Genomic DNA, 19,177 nt, shown 5'->3' with positions numbered 1-19,177 from the left:
TATTTTTTTCCTGACACAAGATGTTCCAGATTTTTTTTCTAATTATGTCAGATCTGCATAATCTAGCAAGAAAATGGGCTCTGCGAGTTTTAATTTCCCCAAACCTAATCTTAACCTCTGAAATAACAAGGAGACAAACCTACATGCTTAGAGCATACAAATAATTTCCCTCTACAGGCACAGTGTGCTGTTGACTTTCTGGAAATGCCCCACATAACTATTTCTGTGAGCTCTGGAACTGGTGCCCGGTGGATGTTTTGTGTGAAATAGCTGAGAATAACAGAAATACAATTGCATCATTAACATTAAAAAAAAAACAACAAACAATCAAAACTACCCTACAATGTTTTTAAGCAAAAGGCTATATATAAACCATAGATATTTAAGGCTTTCTGTGAATAACTCTGTCTTGCCATATATGGCATAATTACCTACTACATGTATAACCTAACGTAATGCTAGTATACTGCAATACCTATTTCAGTGGTTTTGAGTAACACAAGAGGAAAATGTCACCATTTTAACTTGTTTCCAGATGATCAAGCAATGCTCATTCTGATGGTTTTGTAGCTTATCAGCATTTTAAAAATAATACTAGTATTTCCAAAGAAGATTAAGTCAGTTCATGAATAGAAGCACTGATGAGAATCAGCAAGTAGAGCAGCTGACTTGCTTTGAAATATCACCCCTTCTCCACGATAAGACTTGGTAAAAACAAGATGAGAGATGTGAACAACTCTTTTATTAGAAAGATTTGGGCACTGCATTTTTTATTTCATATAACAGTGTTTCATAAAACAGTGGTGTATTTCATAAAACACTCTGACTGTACCAATACATTGCCACAGCTGCCCACTATTTCCTTTGTGATAAGACAAATAATGAAATCCAGCCTACTCCTCACATCATATTTAGTTGATGAAGATACTGATGGATTGCAGACAGAAGACTGGATCATGTGCATCATTATACAGTACCTAAATGTGCATTTTTCGCTGACCAGAGAGTTCAGTACTTCTGTAATGAATCTCCTGATTTTTTTGGTTTGCATGTTGCCAGCAAAGAACTTTCAAATGAAAAAGTCTCAGCAGAATATAAGATCATATAGTGCCTACTTGCCGACTTCCAGTTTGATTTAGATGCTGCTGAATTAATTCTAAGACTCTGCAACAAGTACCTTATGTTTTCCACACCTGTAAGCAGATCCACACACCTATCAGCAGCTATGTCTCCTTCTTCTTAGGCTGCTCCGTATCACCATCTACTGATCATGGTACTGCTGAGGGTAACTCCATGCAGTCTATGGAAGAGGTCCCTTGCAGACAAGTCTGTTTTTGACATTGTTCTGAGCTATTTTGGAAGGCAATCATTATCTTATGCGTTTAACAAAAACCTAAATCATTGCTGGAAATGTTTTTCTGTTATTTTTGGACTGCTTGAAAAGAGCATTATTTCAATTGATCATCAAAGACATCACTAAACTTTGTGGGGCACATAATTACTTTATTTGCTATAAAAGAGCAGCTGCTCGTGTGGACTCTCAAGGGACTTCTTTTTGTGGAGGAATGTCTTAAAATCTTTCACTTGTATGTAAGTGCTAGGAGACACATTTCCTATCTGGAACTTCCATGCAAAACAAATTAACAACAACAACAAAAAAAAGCGCACCAAACTTAATTCATAGAAATGAACTTTTGTGAATATAAGACTGAATAGAGAATGTGAAAAGGATGTCCTTGCTCTACTTGTTTATTATGCACCCATATTAACTTTCCATGTTCATCTTCCATGTCATGTACACCTGTCCTACTTATATTGCTGGTTTTCTAGGATTAAGAATTGTTTCTGCTTTAATTAGCACACTACAACTCAAGCATGATTTCAATACTGACAAGGGTTCTACTGTCACACAAGTAACGACAGTGGTAATCCCAAGATACAGACACATTTAAGACTCTGACTACAATATTAAGGTGCCTACAGTTTAGCCTGCCTTGCTTCACCTGCTGATTGCACACCTTCCGAATGACATCTCCAGCATGTTTTAAAAAATCATGCCTTGAATATCAAGTGAATTGTGAGCCATTAAACAAACAAACAATGACAAAAAAAAAGAGAAATCAAGGAGGAAGATTATGTACAGAATATCTCAGCATGAGTTACAGCAGAGCAGCAGCTTCTGTCAACTAAACAGTCTAAGAAATAATTTCAGTAGCAACTTCCAAGTTTATCTGATTCTTTTAGTTGGAGCCAGGCATTTTCTTCATGAGTTACCTTTACTATTCATTCCACCTCCCACCTTTTTAAAATAGGAAATGTAAACAAGGTTCTTACCACCCCATAGGCGACAGTATCGGAATACATTCTCATTTCTGGATACACACTGACAAGATACCACCTGAAGGTCTTGCACTGGAGCTTCTTCCTCAAGGCCTTCCTCTCAGAAATATCACCAATATCAATTCCAGAGTCCTGCACATAAAACAAAAGGCAGGAAAAAACAGAAAATGCATTAGAATACACTTTTTTTTCCTGTTTATTTTGACAACACAGACTCACTCCTCACTGCAAAGACGACTGTGACCTATGACGATTACCATCCTTTGGCCATAAAGTATTTCTGTTACCAACACACTCTGTAAACGCCCCTAGTAAGTGTGATATAGGTCACCGTGGTGAAGTCTCTTTCAGTGTCTGCTCTGCTCAATGGAAATATTCCTAATGACTTCAGTGGGGTTTACATCTAGCTTCCAATGAATATAACTGTTGTTCTCTAATTTCCTGGCACTTTCCAAATCCAAAAGTAATTGGCAGTAGGTAGCAAGTTGCCCTGGAAACAACCTTACTCCTGATGTCCCACTCTTGCCTAATCATTAGTATATTACACTATTTCTGAAGTCTGAGTTTATTGCTTCACTACAAAGAGCAGAATCTCTGCTCACCTTTCTGAAATATCACTTATATGGTAATGTAAAGAGAAAAGTTGATATTTTTTGTTAAAAGCAATTACAGAATGTTCTCTCCCCTAACTTCTATTCTCCTTTACATTTCTAGCTAACCTAATTTCATGTGACATACTTCTTTGTAGATCATACAACGTGTCATAAAGTCACTGTATATAAAAATCAATACTTCATCACATTAAAATCACACAACAGAAAATTTTAGAGAGGGAACTAAGTGCAAATCCACAGCTGCTGTTTGACTGGAAGTAAAGCAAGACATTTTGCTCTACATTGTTCTCCACCACTTCTGCCTCAGGAAAAAAAACAGGGTAAATCTTACAATCTTACAATAAATCTTACAATATTTCTACTTAAACAACCAACTGTAATGGGCCGTAAATTGTCTTGTTGGTCACTGGATATGATTTAAAAAAAAACAAACAGTAGCATCATTAGATCATCTTGGTCACATACCAGTAAGATATCCTTACAAGTACCAAGCTTTGGAGCTGTTGAAGACTTATTGCATCCCAAAGCACTGAGTTAACATGAACTAGAAAAAAAATTACATTTTGCTACAAAGGCCTTTTCAAACTAACATGATATTGTCTTTCACATTAGCAAAATACACTTTTTTGTGTACTAGGGATAAAAAGAAAACCAAGATTTGGAATAAATATTCATAGGGATAATGATGATTCCTCTCCCAGAAATCCAGCATCCTTCAGAAAACTTTGTGGAAATAATTCTTTAATCTACTATTTTTTCTGACTTTTCCACCAAGTGACTAAATAGAGCAACATGCTGCAGGGTGCTGTAAGACACTGATCCCACAGACAAATCCTATTCCATGCACTACTCTGACTACACTCCCCAGTGTATTTGCCTCTTGCATGAGGGAGGAGGAGGATGCAGACACATGGCTACTGACATGCAACTTCTGGCACTAAAAAGGCTTCCTAGGATCAGGCACTAAACTGGTCCATTGCATCTCTGCTCTTTCCTCATGGAACTCTGCATGCACCAATGTTCATTTCTTCAGTGTACTGTATGAGCAATGAAAGAGTATCTGGGGCTTCCATAATCACATCCTTCCATGCAGCTGGAAAAGGAAAACAGCTTACACATGGCATACTAGCTTTATAACCATGAACAACTGAGTGTATTCCTTCAATGTAATGGCAGGAAAAATAAAAACATCTAAGCAGAGGACACACGTTTAGCTCTGTCTTCTGACACTTGAAAAATCTCTCCTTGGTGGTTTTTGTAAGTGCTTTTCTGAATCAATTTATCTAAGCATTTACAATGCAGAAATCACCACACATTAGAACCCTTCAGTACTTCAGAATCACAAAAAGGGCTCCCAAGAGGGCAGATGTAGAATGCTGTTGAATGAGTCAAATTCCTAATTATTATTATTTTTAACTTTCACGGTTTAAAATCCATGGAAATATTTGACTGTGGGGCTTTCACAGATCTGGGAATTCTTCCATGGAAAGATAAAAATAAAAACAACAAAAAACACAAACAAAAACAGGCCCTGTAATTAACATTTTGGAATGAGATATTTCATGAAAAATCATGACTGTTATAACTAAATTAATTCCAATGACCAAGTCTATTACCAGAGCAGAATTTCATCTGCTTCAAGGTAAGGAGCTGCTCCTAGAGTTATCCACAATACTTAGCCATGCCATCTGCCTGTCCTCTCTACACACCTCTCACAGTGAGCGAGGCATCTCATATTTCACTTGCTGTTTGAGAGAAGTATCCTCTGTGAGATGAAGAGAGGTTATAAACTGCATTATAATATATTTAGCAGTTTAAAGCAAAGAAAAACAACAGGCATGGAAGAAAAAACAAGAATACCTCTTTTTTCCATTTTAAAACTACAAACAAAATCAGTTTTGACAGAAAAAGATCTACCATGCACGATGACCTGTAAGAAATCAGTTCAGCCCACAAACTGCATTTTTACTTCATTTGGTAAGTTAGTTTTGAAATTTATATTTCAATATGACTTTCTGATACATTGGCACTGATGAGACGCTTCAAATTAACAATTTTGATGCAATCACATTTGTATCAACAGATGTTAAAATTGCTTGCCCCTTGATAGTACTACCTTAAAAATCTGATAGAATTTTGTCTCTTAATTACTGTAAGTAAGAAACACAAATTCGAAGTAAGATGTGTAACACAAATTTGATGCTTCTCTTCTCACATTTCTGCAACTATTAAGTTAAAACGTCCATGCACACTTACCAGCGAGGTTGACTAGAAATTATTTTTTTAAGGAATCCACACAGGAAGGAATTAATTCTAGAAAATACAGCTACATACATATTTATGCATATATATCGGTATATATGTAATTCTATTTTATGTCTAGACATGAGACTTACACATATCCAAAGAAATCCTAGAATAAAATCAAAACACAAAGCTTGCAAACACATGTCTTCATTACTCACCTCTTGAGGTATATTCCATGCCATATAGACATGGCTCTTAAATTCATCCATCCAGACTTCAGCCACCCTCAGTGCGTTTCTCCGAACATGAGCAGTTAGATCTTCCGTGTATGGTTTATGTGCTCTTTCAATGTGAGCAATCCTGGAGCAAGGCAGAACCTCAACACTTCCTCCACATTGCCACACCTAGGAAGAGAAAAAGCAGCCTGGTAGCAAGAGTGCCCCTATACCACTGCTGTCCTTTAGAAAACTCACTGAAATTATTTAATTCCTGTGCTTGTCACTGTTACTGGGAATAACAGCTCAGGACTTTCTTGACTATACAGATGTTTTAAGCAGTTGTGGGAGGAGATAATTATCACCACTACTTAACCTTCCAACAGAATTAGCTGTAAGTAGCATCTCATCACAATTTTCTTGGATGAATTAAGTTATCTTCAAGAGTATTAATTAAAATATTTATTAAGTATCCATATATAATAGTGTCTGGGTTCATGTTTTAATGCCTTGTAGGCATTTCTCTTAGGTTGTGCACATTCCCTCTCAGTGCTCACGCGTACCATTCAGAATCTGGGGCTAGCCAGCCTTTCATTACAGGGAAACTACACCAGTGAAGTTTTTAAGATCACCAAAGTTTCAGGGTCTGGGAAGACTATAAATATAAACATCAAATAAATATAAATGATCATGTTTTTGTTGTTTGTGTTTTTTGTTTGTTTTTGGTTTTTTTTTTTGAGGAGTATTGCCAAAGACTGCGAAGTCTTATGAAAATGCTCTACAAACAGTTTCAACAAACATTACCCTACAAATGATAAAACACTTGTAATGTAGGTTAATATACCCACTCCAATATACTTTCCAGTTTTGATGACTATCACAGTTGAAATAATGTACACTAATTATATGTACTGTATTCATTTCGAATCTCCTTTCTGTTCTTTCAGATACAGTGGAAACGACGTCTGCAGCCTTAACCATCAGTGATGTAGCTGGAATATTTTACAAATATTTTACGCTATGTATCTCATAATATATAAACTTCCTCACAAGATCAAGGCTTAGTGGACACTGCACAGGAAAAATCCTGTATGTACTCAAATCATCTGCTCCTGTTCCTGAACAAGTACATAGCATTCCAAAAACAGGCATGCCCCACTAAGAAGTGACAGTTTGCCTTTACTGCTAGCAGAGATTCCTAAGGCTTGGCAATCTATATCAAGAGAGCAAAAATCAAGAATGAAGGCACTCCTCCCCTGTACAGCCCATCCAGAAATATACATTATTCTGCCTGTCTCTCAGTCGCAAGGGATATGAGCGGGCAGATCATGTTCTGGAGCTGGTCTCATACCCATCAGGTGCGTCAGTCCTATAGGCATATGCTTTACTAAGGAGGTGCTTTGTTCAGTCATTCATTTTATATATTTAGACATCTGGCTTGGATACAGCATTTAGGCATTTGGCAGCTCCTGAGACCAGAAAATGTGGCATGGATTCAGAATGCATACAAAGCCTTTTCTGAACTGGTGCCTAATTGCAGTCAGCATATGCTGAGAGAAGAGATAGAGCCTTGGTTTTCAAAGTGCTCTGGAAGACAAGAAATCTCATAGACCTATGGCACAGCCATACCATGGGAACTGAAATGACTTTGATATGCTTGTGTCCAGATCTTGGAAAACTGTAAGAGTAAAAAAATATAAACACTACAAACAACAGAATGAAATCGAGATGTTCATAGATGTTAAAAAAAAAGAATTGGACAATTAATTTGGCACAGGAATAAATAGTAATCTGGAAATAGCATTTGTTTTCTTTCTAATTTTCAATCAAAATGGGCAGTCTACTTTAACAAACTTGCAAAAATACTAGTTCTCAAGGAATTAACTCTAACTGGTTCAGCTACATTTCCTAGCAAAGATTAAATGAAAATATCACTAGTCTTCACTCACTCGATGTCTGCTTTCAATGCAAGCCATTTCTCAGTACAACACTGACACACAACTATAAATTTACAGAGTTATTCATTTTACACTGTTTAAAGCAGTTTAACAAAAGACCAGAAAGATATAAAGATGGTCATAACTTGGTGTACGATGAGGCAATTCACATACTACATGCCCTGCTTTCTCTGACTAGGCTTTGCTCATTGCAAGTAAGGATAGCCTTGCTCCAAATCCAGCATCTTAACAGCAAATCTCTAGTGGGATATTCACAGTTAAACCTAAATGCCATTTCAGCAAAAACTACGTCAAAAATACTGTCCATAAGAAGCTGAAATAGGGTCTGAAAATTTGAAAAGTGCATTCATCTGTGATTTCAGTACCAATTCAGTAATCAGTAGACTCTAATTTGACTTTACAACGAAGCAATAGGTGTTTCCAAAAAAACATTCTGAGATGACCAAGTCTTTCATACAGTTTGTAAATAAGATTTGCCAAGCACCTGAAGAAAATCCAATTAACCTAACTTAGTAGCCATCCCTTTGTCTCAAACAATTTCAGCCTTTGTTCTATTCTCAAAGACTAATTGCACTACAAGACCCACAGACTCACTTAAAAATTTGATGCTAAGGAGAAGCTCTCAATACAGATGCTGGCTGAGCAGTCCGGTTGCATTAAAGAACTTCAAAAACAAATTGCATTATTTCTGACCAAAAAGCTCCTGCAAACCAAGAAAATGTGATTAACATACACCAAAACTAAACTAGCTGTATATGCTAATAGTTTGTATATATGAAGATGAGTCCTGTAATTAACAATTTCTTTTTTTTTTTTTTTTTTTTTCTAAATAGAGGAATAAATAAGTAACAAATGTGATCTGATAATATGGGAACCATAAATTACAGTGTGGACGGTGTTTGCAGTTTCTCATAGGACTAGGCAAGTAGTGCTGCCCAAGGTGTAGGCTACAATATGCCTTATATAATTCTAGGGGAGTGAAAGGAGATGCAGCATTGTATAAAGGCAAAAAGCCATCAGAGCAAGTCAGGATTTGTGCTAAGGACAAGCTGTAGTATCTTTCTCTCCCATACGCTCTCTTTATCACCATACTGTAATGCCATGGACAAACATTTTTAGTCCAAATTCTTAGTTTCATTGTACTTTGAGAGACCAGCTGCAAAGAAATGTAGGGAGACATCCAAGTGGATTTCCAAATAGCATGATACTCTCCTGGAATCTCAACAGACTTTGGATTTTTCAGTTTTTCAAAGTGTGCACAAGATCTCTAGCCAAGGAACACAGTTTAGCTGGCCCTACTATACTGAATACTAAACACTGCAACAAGCAGGATATATCAGTACTAAACACTATCACAGAAATAACTGACTGCTACAGAAAGTATTAGTTTCTCTTTGATATTCCCCAGTTATATTTGAAATAAGGAAATCTCTTTCACTTAGGCCAAAAACAACACTTCATTCACTCATTCTTCCCTAAGACCAACTGCTCAATTCAATCTGATGATTCCTATCTCCACTCTCCTCCTTTTCTTGTGGCTCCAACACAATGTGAAAGAATATTTTTAATTAAAAAACAAAACAAACATTTTAATATTAAGAACTATATTTTGTTCAAGACAGCTCAAAGCAAAGCCTTTTGTAGTGGTATGATTTCATCTAATGAAATTCTTGTAGACAAGGTTGTTGTTAAAGTTAAGAAATAAGAATGGGAACTGAGAAGTCTATTTCTCATGCCTTCACACATTTTTCCTGTGAATTCCACAACTATTTTTCTTTTGCTGCTATTAGTAATCTTTATTCAGGTTTTAAGCATACTGAATAGCACCTTTTCAGTTCCCAGCTCTGTTATTTTATGTGATGCCTATAAATAAAGGTCTAAAATTATTGTAGTTTAGTTTTTATGTATTTATTTATTATTACAAATTAACATCAGTGATTTTAGTAGAAAGTCTAAACATAAAAGAGCTTTTACTACCTTTTGGTTTGTTTTACAATAGGCAATGATTTGAGGTAAAATATTTTGCCTATGAGTGTTATGCCCCTGCAATCAGTGATGTACTTAATGACAAACCCATTCATAAAGAAACAGTTAGGAAGAAGGTTGAGGAATTTCCTAACCTATGATTAAAAAGAAATGTAGCACCTTTTCCTGTTGCCCCAAAGATCATTTACTGTTGGCATCAAGAGATGGAAACTACTGGCATAGTCTCGATTTTCAGGCAAATCCCTAAACATACATATACACTTGCAAAAATGGTGTATACTTTTATCTTCTTGATACATTAAGTGGCAATCCACATTTCATTCCAGAAAAGCACCAGTTTTTGAACTATACCACAGGGGCTCAGCACTGCCTTAAGGCAAAGTCCTGACCATGTTTTTAAAAAATAACAAACAAAAACAAAGTGCAATGGACTGCATTTTTGTGGGATTGCTCAATATCACTGCTGAAGCCTCAGCAACGCAGGAAGTTTGCTTTCCCTTTGAGGACTTTCTTAGGTTTCTGCTCCTGTTGGTCTACTTTGCAAAAAAAAAATTATTAGAAAAAGAACAAACTCCTTTTAAAGAACACTCAAGTTCCTTCAGCACGTTTTCAATGTTCACATCCAAAAGATTGTCTTAGAAATAGCTGTATATTCCCGAATTCCCTAAGAAGGTTCATGTACTTGGAATACCCTCAAGAAGGCCTTAGAGAGTTTCTTACACTTAAAAGGATTCTGTCTTCACTATCAAAGAGCAAAATGCAAGATATGAAGGCACAGTAGCAGTGCCAAGGTGACTTCTAACACTTAGTAACCTGGAAGACTAAAACCAGCAGAGCCTATGACCTGAACTAAACAAGGCAAGTGAGATAGATAAAACAGGAACACTAAAGAATGCAGAGAATCTATTTGAAAAAGGGAGATGGAAATCTACCTTCCTTTTTAAATGCTCAGTTGTTCCAGTGTATGCACAGAATTTGTTCCAGATCTATGCACAGCTTACTATCAATTTATTGACGTCACACATTTACATATGCATTATAATGGTGGCCCTACACCTGTGTAAATTTAGGTGCACCAAGGATAAAGTAGCCCTACAGAGCAAACAAAACACATTCTTTGCATTACAAGGGTCAGGAATGCAGATGAGATATAAAACACTGCAAAGAGAAGTGGATGGTGGCACAGCACATCACCTGTTGAAGGAGTAAGGGACCAAAAGGTGGCACTCCAGTGGGATAGCACAAGTGGGACAATGGCAGAAGCAGAAACACATCAGATCGATCCTTCAAGCGTTTTTAAAGACATAAGCACTGTCACAACTCACCCACTTCCACCTATGTAGAGGCAGTAGTGACAGCACTTGCATAACCTGCAGTGTGGACCAGCGGCAGGTGACATCCTTACACATGCATAAAATAAACTGGTCAAATGCTTTTAGAGCAAACTTCATTCATTTCTGCAAAATATTTTACTAGACAAAGAGTCTATATTTCTACTCATTTATGTTTTTAAATTCATATCCTTTTAGTAAATCCTTTTAAATTGCATTTAAACATATTTGAAATTGCATGTTTAATCAAAACAATTGTAATTCTGTAGCAAATTCTTCCCTTGAATATTTAATCTATATTTCACTATAAAATAATATAGCACTTCCTTGTTAATAGTGTTTCTTTTTCTCTCTTTAATCACTGAGTGCTCTTTTCATGTTGTGGAAGCTTAATCTAATAAAAATATAAATCCTACATGATGTTGAGAGTTTATTAGCATGTACTGTACTCATTAAATTTACACAGATCATGCAGCTTCTCTAAGAAATGATAGGACTTTGTTTGAAACCATCGTTTCATTTTGACTGCAAACAAAACTTTTTAATAATTAAGTAGTTTGTTGGGATCCCTCAAGAAGCTGAAGCAATTTCTAGCTTCTGTGAGGTTCACAGCAGACAAAATAATTTTAAAAACTCATTATAGATGCCTTGGAGGAGAAGAAAAAGAGTCCATGTGAATTAATTATTACTGTGGAAAAAAAGAACTAATTACCTTTAACAAATATTTTGGGGAACAATTTAATACAGAAAATAGTTGTGAATCTTGTTAATCGTTTACCAGTAGCCAGTAATGAGGTCAGTGCTTTACAGGCAAGTACAAAGAAACTACTTTTTATCCTATACCATGAGCAGGGTCCGTGAACATTTTGGTATCTTAATAGCTAGTTCTCTGACAGCTGGTTGTGGAAAGGATAGGGAGGATGGTCACAAACTACTGAAATCTATATGCATGTTTTCAGTAGCATACAGTGGGTTTTGAACTGAACCCTGTAAGTTTGTTATGAGTTGTTACGTATAACTGGCTGTCTGTCCCTGCAAAGCTAAAAGTTATGCTTGCTGTATGAAATACATTAATCTTTATTTAGGTGCATCTCCATTGAAGTAATATAGTGTTCACTGAACAAATGCAGTAGTTACAATAAGTATTGTTGAATTCAGAGAACATTAGCCAAAATCAGCAAAAAAACATGCACAGTTTTGCTTATCCTAATGGGCCCAGACAAGGTGTTCTCACTACAGAAGTCTGCCCTAGCAGGAGAATTGAATGCAGAGTCCTGTCCTGAGTCACATAAACTGAGAATGGGAGGAAAAAATAAAAAAAAAATTAAAAAAAAACTGGAATATGGGTGGGCAGTAAGAAAAAGAAAAAACACTGCTTACTCAAGCCAAGTTTCTGTTTTACTCCCAGCTTCTAGATACTGAAAGGGCTGGAGAAGAGAATCATGTCCTTGGCGAACACTCCTGCAGAGCAGAAAATTGGGGTGTAACAATTTCAAGTGACTGCCTTCAGCCAGATCTCAAAACGATACGCAGATTGTTGCACATCACAGACCAAAGAGAAAGATTTTTTTAAACTAATCCTGCTGTTTTACTAAAGCCCTTTGAGGTTTTTCAAGACTTCTCTACCTACCATCATTCAAGCCTCTCATTTTCAGGTAAACATACATTAGTGCACTGACAGCTTTTTTCTACAACCACACTGATAATACAAAAAAACACCCTCCCCACAATGTGAAAGAACTTTTAAAAGAAAATAAGAACACTAACATAAGTAGAGCCACTCTCAATTTGTAAAATGTAAATTACCCCCTTCAATCTTACTTTTGAAGTCATCCATAATTGTCTCATAAGCCTCATTTCACATTAATAATGCCTTTACAGAAAAGCCTAATTCAAAATGTAACACACGTAAAGATTCTTTCCGGTATTATATTACTAGTAGGTTTCCTCCCCCCCCCCCCTTTCAGTTATTCATTTCATTATATTCTTAGAAATTTTTGTTGTTCGGCAGCAGTTAATTCTGCACTTACGTGCTGTAAAACCTTCACCAGTCATTATTAAACTACCTATGTTGTGTTGCTGTTTGTTAATTGCAGGAAGCTACAGCATGCCTTACTACAGGAGATAAAATGCTTCAGGGGTAAGGCATAAGGTTCCATTCTGTTCTTTTCCAGATTTGTCTATCTCAATAGTAGGCACAGTATGTGACATAAATCACTACATTGTCAAGTTTATGTCAAGAATATGAAGTCAAATAAATCACTTTTCCCCTAAAAGGTTAAAACAAAGCAAATTGAATGACCAGGTCACCATCGGTCTAGTATTCATGGAGCAACATATCTCACCAACCTTCACTAATGTTTTTGCCTTTCTCAACCCAACCACAGCCGCACTCAGCTTGATCACTCTTCTTGACCTTGCACTTATCCTGAAGACTTGTATTCAGTACCAAAAGACCAAGCTGAAGGTGCTGTGATGTGTAAAGGTGTTCGGCTTTTTCAGCTTCAGTCCAAACACACTAAGTCCTCACTGAATCCATCTTGGTCATCTAACCAGTTATTTTACAGTACAATTCCTTGCCCCTTACACAGATCTTTCTCTGATCTTTATTAGATTACTCACTCAGTCTTGCAGAACTAAGAGCTCTCAATAAAGATTAAATTCCAGGCAGATACCCCCCTCCCCCCCCCCCCCCCCAATATCACCTTAAAACATCATCCTCTCAGATTACTCCAAGAAATAATACCAGCTAAAATGTTATTTCCTCCATGCAGTGACATAAGGTGAAGAGAGAGATTAAACATCAGGCTACTTTACAATAATGCTCTAATTAAATTGTATCTGACCTGAGTCCACTGATTTATAACTGCATATTGACTTAGAAATGTTTTACTCCTTTCAATTCCACTGTAAACAACAATTTCCTTTCATAAAACATCCAGATGTCTGTAATAAAGCTCAGCTGATAATGTGCAGCCACATAGGCACAACGACTGGAAAAGCATCTGTGAGAAATCTCCAAGTGCCTCTTCCCCCTTCCTCCAAAGGTAGAACAATGTGACATATTAACTGGTGCTGTATCAATCATTCACTTTCCTGTGGGAGTTGTTAATCCTCTGGGGGGCAGGGGGTTATGGGGTGGGAGGGAAGAAAAAGGAAAGACAGGTAAATTGGCAGACAGGTAAAACTGTCTCTATGTACAATTACACATACTGTAGTTGCATGTTACCTGCTGGGGCACTCGTGGGAAATTAAAAAACAGTTATTTTACAGGAGGCTTGGCACAAAGAAACAGAAAAAGCCACCAAAAGTCAGTTCCTGTTGATATCCCAACTGACATCTATGACATCTATCTAGATGTGTAACAGTTCAGAAGCAATTCCTTCTTTTATTCTCAATAGAGGCTGTTTATTTTTCTGATCAAACAACAGCTCTAAAAATAGAGAAATTTAGTCTGTTTCACCTTGGGATTCAGGATGTTAATGTGGTGAGGTCATTTCCAAAACAAAATTAACCCTACCAATGAGAAGCAGCTACTGGTAACACAGAGTGCTAGTCAAGTGTTTCCATTGTATTTGCACTGCCAAGAATTTTCTCTTTCCCTTGGTGAAAGGGTGGGCTATGAAATGCACTGGCTACTCCCTATTAGTAAAGTTTTGTTCATATTTAGAATCTTTTTCTTGCAGAGTTCAGTCTAATAATGTTCTCTTAATTCACAAAAAGGATAAAAATAAAAGAAAGTTTTAACGCAAAGGGAAAGAAAAATCAGAATCATCAAAAGCAATATTTAAGCGTTACCAAAAGGAGCAACTGAGAATACTCTCTGTATTTCTCAGTTCTCGCCCTTCACACATCACCACCCCAACATTACTGAACAGAATCCAACATCAAACACTAAGGGCTTCTTCTGTAAAGTGAAACACTCACCAGTGTAAAGGGCTACAGCCTACTTATAAAAATCAATCTTAAAATATGACTTGAAGACTACAGAAAGTAATGGCAGCTGACAGTGCACAAATGGGGGACATCTGGATTCATTATTCTGAAGGGGGCTGGGGGAAACATCCAGGTGGCTCTGCAGAGTGCCATGGAAGGGTTCTCAGCACGAAGGACGAAATGGATGCTGTTCACAGATGACACACCCTGCTGCTCTCCCTCCTTGTAAACACAGCCATATGAAAATTTTCCTAACTTTGTCTGCTCCCTTCCAGTTATTTTTACCTCTTGGCACACCCGCCTCCCAATTTTCCTCACACAACAGTAATGTGAAATAGCATGGCAAAACACGACTTGATTAACATGAAACATATTCCTGCGGTTAAACAAAAAAAGTTGAAATGTGAAGCTTGTGCCTGAACTGGATGCGTTCAGATAGACAGAATACAGTGCAGCCTTTCAGGCAGCTGTGCTGGCACAAGCCAAGCCCATGCAATCCTCACTGCAACAGGAAGGCGAGGAAGAAATATAAACCATCAGAGCTGCTTAATTCTAATGTGCTGTGAGACTACAGCATGACTTGTGCATTGTCCAAAGGTTTTTCCTCAATGAAAACTGAAATCTATTTACATGTAATATGTTCACTATCATTTGTGGTCTATATCAGAAATACTGACAGATAAAATTGCTGGAAACTTTTAAAGAAAAGAAGGAAAAGTTCAAAATGCTTTCAGATAAATACAGAGATTTGGGAACAAATGCAGGTATCTGCACTTGCTCATTATTATCAAAAAGAACATTTTTACAAGGGCATAGAGATTTCAAGTGAGAAACCATAAGGGTACACAAATACTTTGGAATAGAAATGATTGGACGTGTAAACAAGCAATAGGCTTGTAGGCACAGAAGGGCAGAATGGGCCAACTAGCCAGCAGTCTACCATAATGATCCCAGAAGAGGATGCAGGGGGAATTTCAGAAAGGGAAAACAATTAGATAAATCTAGCTGGAGCTCAATCACCTTGCAGAAAAAACAAAGAAAGAAGTAGTCACCTTGGGCATTTAGAAAAAAAAAGCAGATTGGGTAATGGTGTGACAGGCTTCTAATCTTGCTCTGCAATAAAGGGACCATATTACACAGCCAGTACCCCCAAAGGATACTGGAAAATTTTCTAGCCAAAAAACTCATTCCTACTTCTCTGTCCATAAGCCTCTCTCCTTTAGATCTCTACTCACAGAAAAAAACCCATCAGGATCAGCTTCACTTTAGCTCAACAAGCAAACATTTAGACCAACAGCTAATTAAGATGACGTATTTATTACAATGCTATGTTATAACAAATCCAATTTATAAATTATAGTAGAGTGCCGAAATCAGTTTGAACTATAAATGCAATTTTCCATCTAGGTCATCTGATGCAGAGTCTTGATATATCTTTCAGAGGGACAAAGACCCATTCCTTTTCCATTAAATAGCTATTACATTCTAACAAAATTTTCTTCTACCCATTTAACAAAGCTATTATATCCCTGTGAACATAAATTCATCTGCAGGCACAAAGTCTTTCTGGCACACATAATTACTCTAACTCAAAGCCTGAGCTTACATTCCCTTAACTCCGATGATGACTTAGTCTGTGACCTGAGGCAAATCACTGAATATTTGTTCCTAAAAAATGTCTGTCAGAACAGAGCATTTGGAAGCTTCATCAGACACAGAGGTTGCTTTAAAAGACAAAAAAATTGCTACAGGCTTACTTTTGCTAGGGAATCTTCTGCTGGTATCTGTAAAAACTGGGACAGGTCTCTAAGATGCCTACTAAAATCTAGTTCTGAACCACCTAGTGCAGAATCTAACTAAATGCATCAAATTGACTGCAAAGGATTTGTAGAGGCTTTTGTATAGGAGCTTCTATTTGCAAGTAATGCAAGTCCAAACACAGCCTTGAAGGAGGGCCTACGAAAAAGTTATAAATCCCAGCCTTATACCCACACTTTGTTTTTGCTATAAATTGACATTTCTTCTCTTAGAGAAGCAATGTGATTCCATCTCAACTTCCAAATTTAATCTGGTCCCTTAGAAGCAAACTTAAGACCATTTAATTGCAAATGATTACAAATAAACAGTAAATGAATCTTTCAGCAATCTCAGACTAAGAGACTGAGATACTCAAAAGGGTGCTGCCAAGTCTCATGTCAAACAGTCTGCCTTTATTTTCTGATGAGTCAAATAAAAAGCTCTGTAAGAAAATATCTGCTTAAGAAAATGCCACGTTGCTTCTAAGATTCAAAACACATTGCTGTTTTGAACTAACTTTTCAGCTCAAGGAAATGGAATTGTATTAATATTAGATTATACGTTTAATGTCTTACAAATACTATGATGATGCCATAGACAAGGTAAAAATCTTACGAATTAAAATAATACTCCAAATAACAGATGAATACTTCTGAAAAGAAAAACAAACTCATGAGAATGAAGTGAATAATCCTCCACTCTAACACCTTTTTCTGTCTTGTTACAGCTTACCAGCAAACAATGCTTTAGGTTCAGTTCCCAATATTTGGGATTTTCATATGCTCATGACATAAAAAAAAAACAAACAAAAAAAAAACCAAAAAAAACCTAACTAACTAACTAAACAAACATTTGTTCAGGTGATGAGGCGGCAAAATTTGCTCCTCAGAGATTTTCATAAGTCTCCTCTGCATCAGGATCTGATTCCTGGCCCAATGCAGTGAAAACTCTGCTAGTTCTGCTGAAAACAAACTATTTCAAGACTTCAGAAGATGCGGTGATTTCTCCTATATAATGAAAAGACATCCTAAGTAGGCCGACTGCTTCTCAGAAGCATCTCAGCTAGGCGATTAAATCTTATCTTACATTGTTGAAGATTCAGCTGCCAAGAAAGTAAATGGAGAATAAGGCTTTGCCTCTGCACACAGGCACAGAGATATTGGCTCCTGCAGTCCTGTAATCACATGATGCTGTATCTGCTAATGTCTGAGTTTGGCTTACAGTAGGTTTATTTCCCCTGGAATGAAATAGTACTATAACAACCTTGTTCAGCTTAACATCCTTGAGGCAAACAGGTAACTCAAATGCTCCTTACTTGTGCTACTGTTTGTTAAATGCTACCTTTCCTCATTCTGAAAATATCTTTTCTTACATGCTTATTGCACAGATTTTATCAATGAAGGAATTGCTTTCCAGTACCTAAACACTGCAAAGGGAACAGCCTGTCTGAATTTTGCTAAGAAACTTGGAACATGTGGAAACAAACAAACAAAAAACTAACTCCATCAACTGAGAGAATGTAATACACAACATCCTATTTGTCAGACAGCCTGGACACCAGTCCAGTTTGAGCACACTTGATGTCTGCTTCCCTTCCCCTACATGGTAATGTATAATGCACAGCAGAATACTGGGCAAAGTCTGTTGCTTTTTAAACAAAGAAAATAGTGACCAAAAATGAAGCAGACAGAACAACCCAAGAGCATAATTTTTAAAACAGAAACAATTTTTGCACTAATAATATCTTTGCAACATAGTTTTTGTAGAACTACTGCCTTTATTGATTCATAGCAGGCCCTGCCTCCGAAAGCAACACAGATAATCTAGAGGTAATTACTTGGCGCTGCAGTGACAGAACATCTGGTGTGAAATCTCCTTCTGACCTAACTGAAGGAGATCAAATGGCAGCACTAAGGGTGAGTGCTAGGAATGCAAGTGAATGACACAGCTGCTGACACTGCAGCAGCACATTCTGAGCAGCCATCCATATTTTGTCAGGAAATAGTGTAAGGCCAGCCACTGATACATACCTGTGAAGTGCGGGAAGAAGCAGGTGATTGAGGATAGGAGCCTGCTTATAAAGCTTAGCAACAGAAAAAACAATACAGTGATTCACAGAGGTTCTAATATTGCACTATACAGTTATACTCATTGTGGTATTATTTAGGATATGCTGAGAACTGTAAGAAGAGTAGGTAATGACCTACTGAAAAATCTGCTTGGTAATTTGTTTTGATAGAGCCAGGAACACAGATAGAAGTCAGGATAAAGTTAGATGAGACAGCATACTTTATGCTACCTTGCACATTACAATCTGTTACAGATGAAAGTATTTTATGTAGGTCAGGCTTTGCTAGAGACGGGGAAAAAAAGCCATAAGGAAATCAGAGCTGGGCCTTATTCCAGTGATCCAGTCTACACCAAAGTTTCAAATGTGAAGAGATTTGTGTCTCCCTGGTCTTGTCTACCTAAGCGGTCTTCAAGAACAAGTTCTGCAAGACTAAGTATAGCAGAATGGATAACATTTTTCACGATGCAGAACCAGATATAACTCCTTACTCTCACATGAAGACTAGTTTTGTCAGTTGAAAAAAGAAAAGTAAAATCAAAGTGACACTAATTTTCAACTCATTGCAACACTGATCTGCAAAATCAGGTTTCAGGAATAGAATAAGGCTCTTTGGCTCTCACAGCCAAGAGAATGGTGTTATTAAAAGAAGCAGTATTGCATTTCTCTCTCCCTTTCCTTACAA

General features: G+C 37.0%; 1 protein-coding gene across 6 annotated transcripts in view; it reads right to left on the bottom strand.

Annotated features, from left to right (window-relative positions):
* The window catches only part of GALNT18 (polypeptide N-acetylgalactosaminyltransferase 18), a 224,944-nt gene that overhangs the window by 38,436 nt on the left and 167,331 nt on the right, over positions 1–19,177 (bottom strand). For 3 of the 6 annotated variants that reach the window (XR_014946434.1, XR_014946435.1, XR_014946436.1), the window contains 3 exons: positions 12,072–12,152; positions 5,420–5,605; positions 2,335–2,472 (listed from right to left, as the gene is read on the bottom strand). Coding sequence is in view for 3 of the 6 variants with exons in the window: in XM_015864042.2 (XP_015719528.1) it covers positions 2,335–2,472; positions 5,420–5,605 (324 nt within the window). In the remaining 3 variants the exon portion in view is untranslated. The remainder of the gene's footprint in view (positions 1–2,334; positions 2,473–5,419; positions 5,606–12,071; positions 12,153–19,177) is intronic. The other 3 variants (XM_015864042.2, XM_015864041.3, XM_015864044.3) reach the window with 1 other exon arrangement.

The sequence above is a fragment of the Coturnix japonica genome, chromosome 5, assembly GCF_054131305.1.
Source record: "Coturnix japonica strain WE chromosome 5, WE-NBRP24, whole genome shotgun sequence".
In the NCBI taxonomy this organism is placed as follows: Eukaryota; Metazoa; Chordata; class Aves; order Galliformes; family Phasianidae; genus Coturnix; species Coturnix japonica.
The sequence above is the reverse complement of the archived record's forward strand: the minus strand, read 5'-3'. Positions and strand labels throughout refer to the sequence as shown.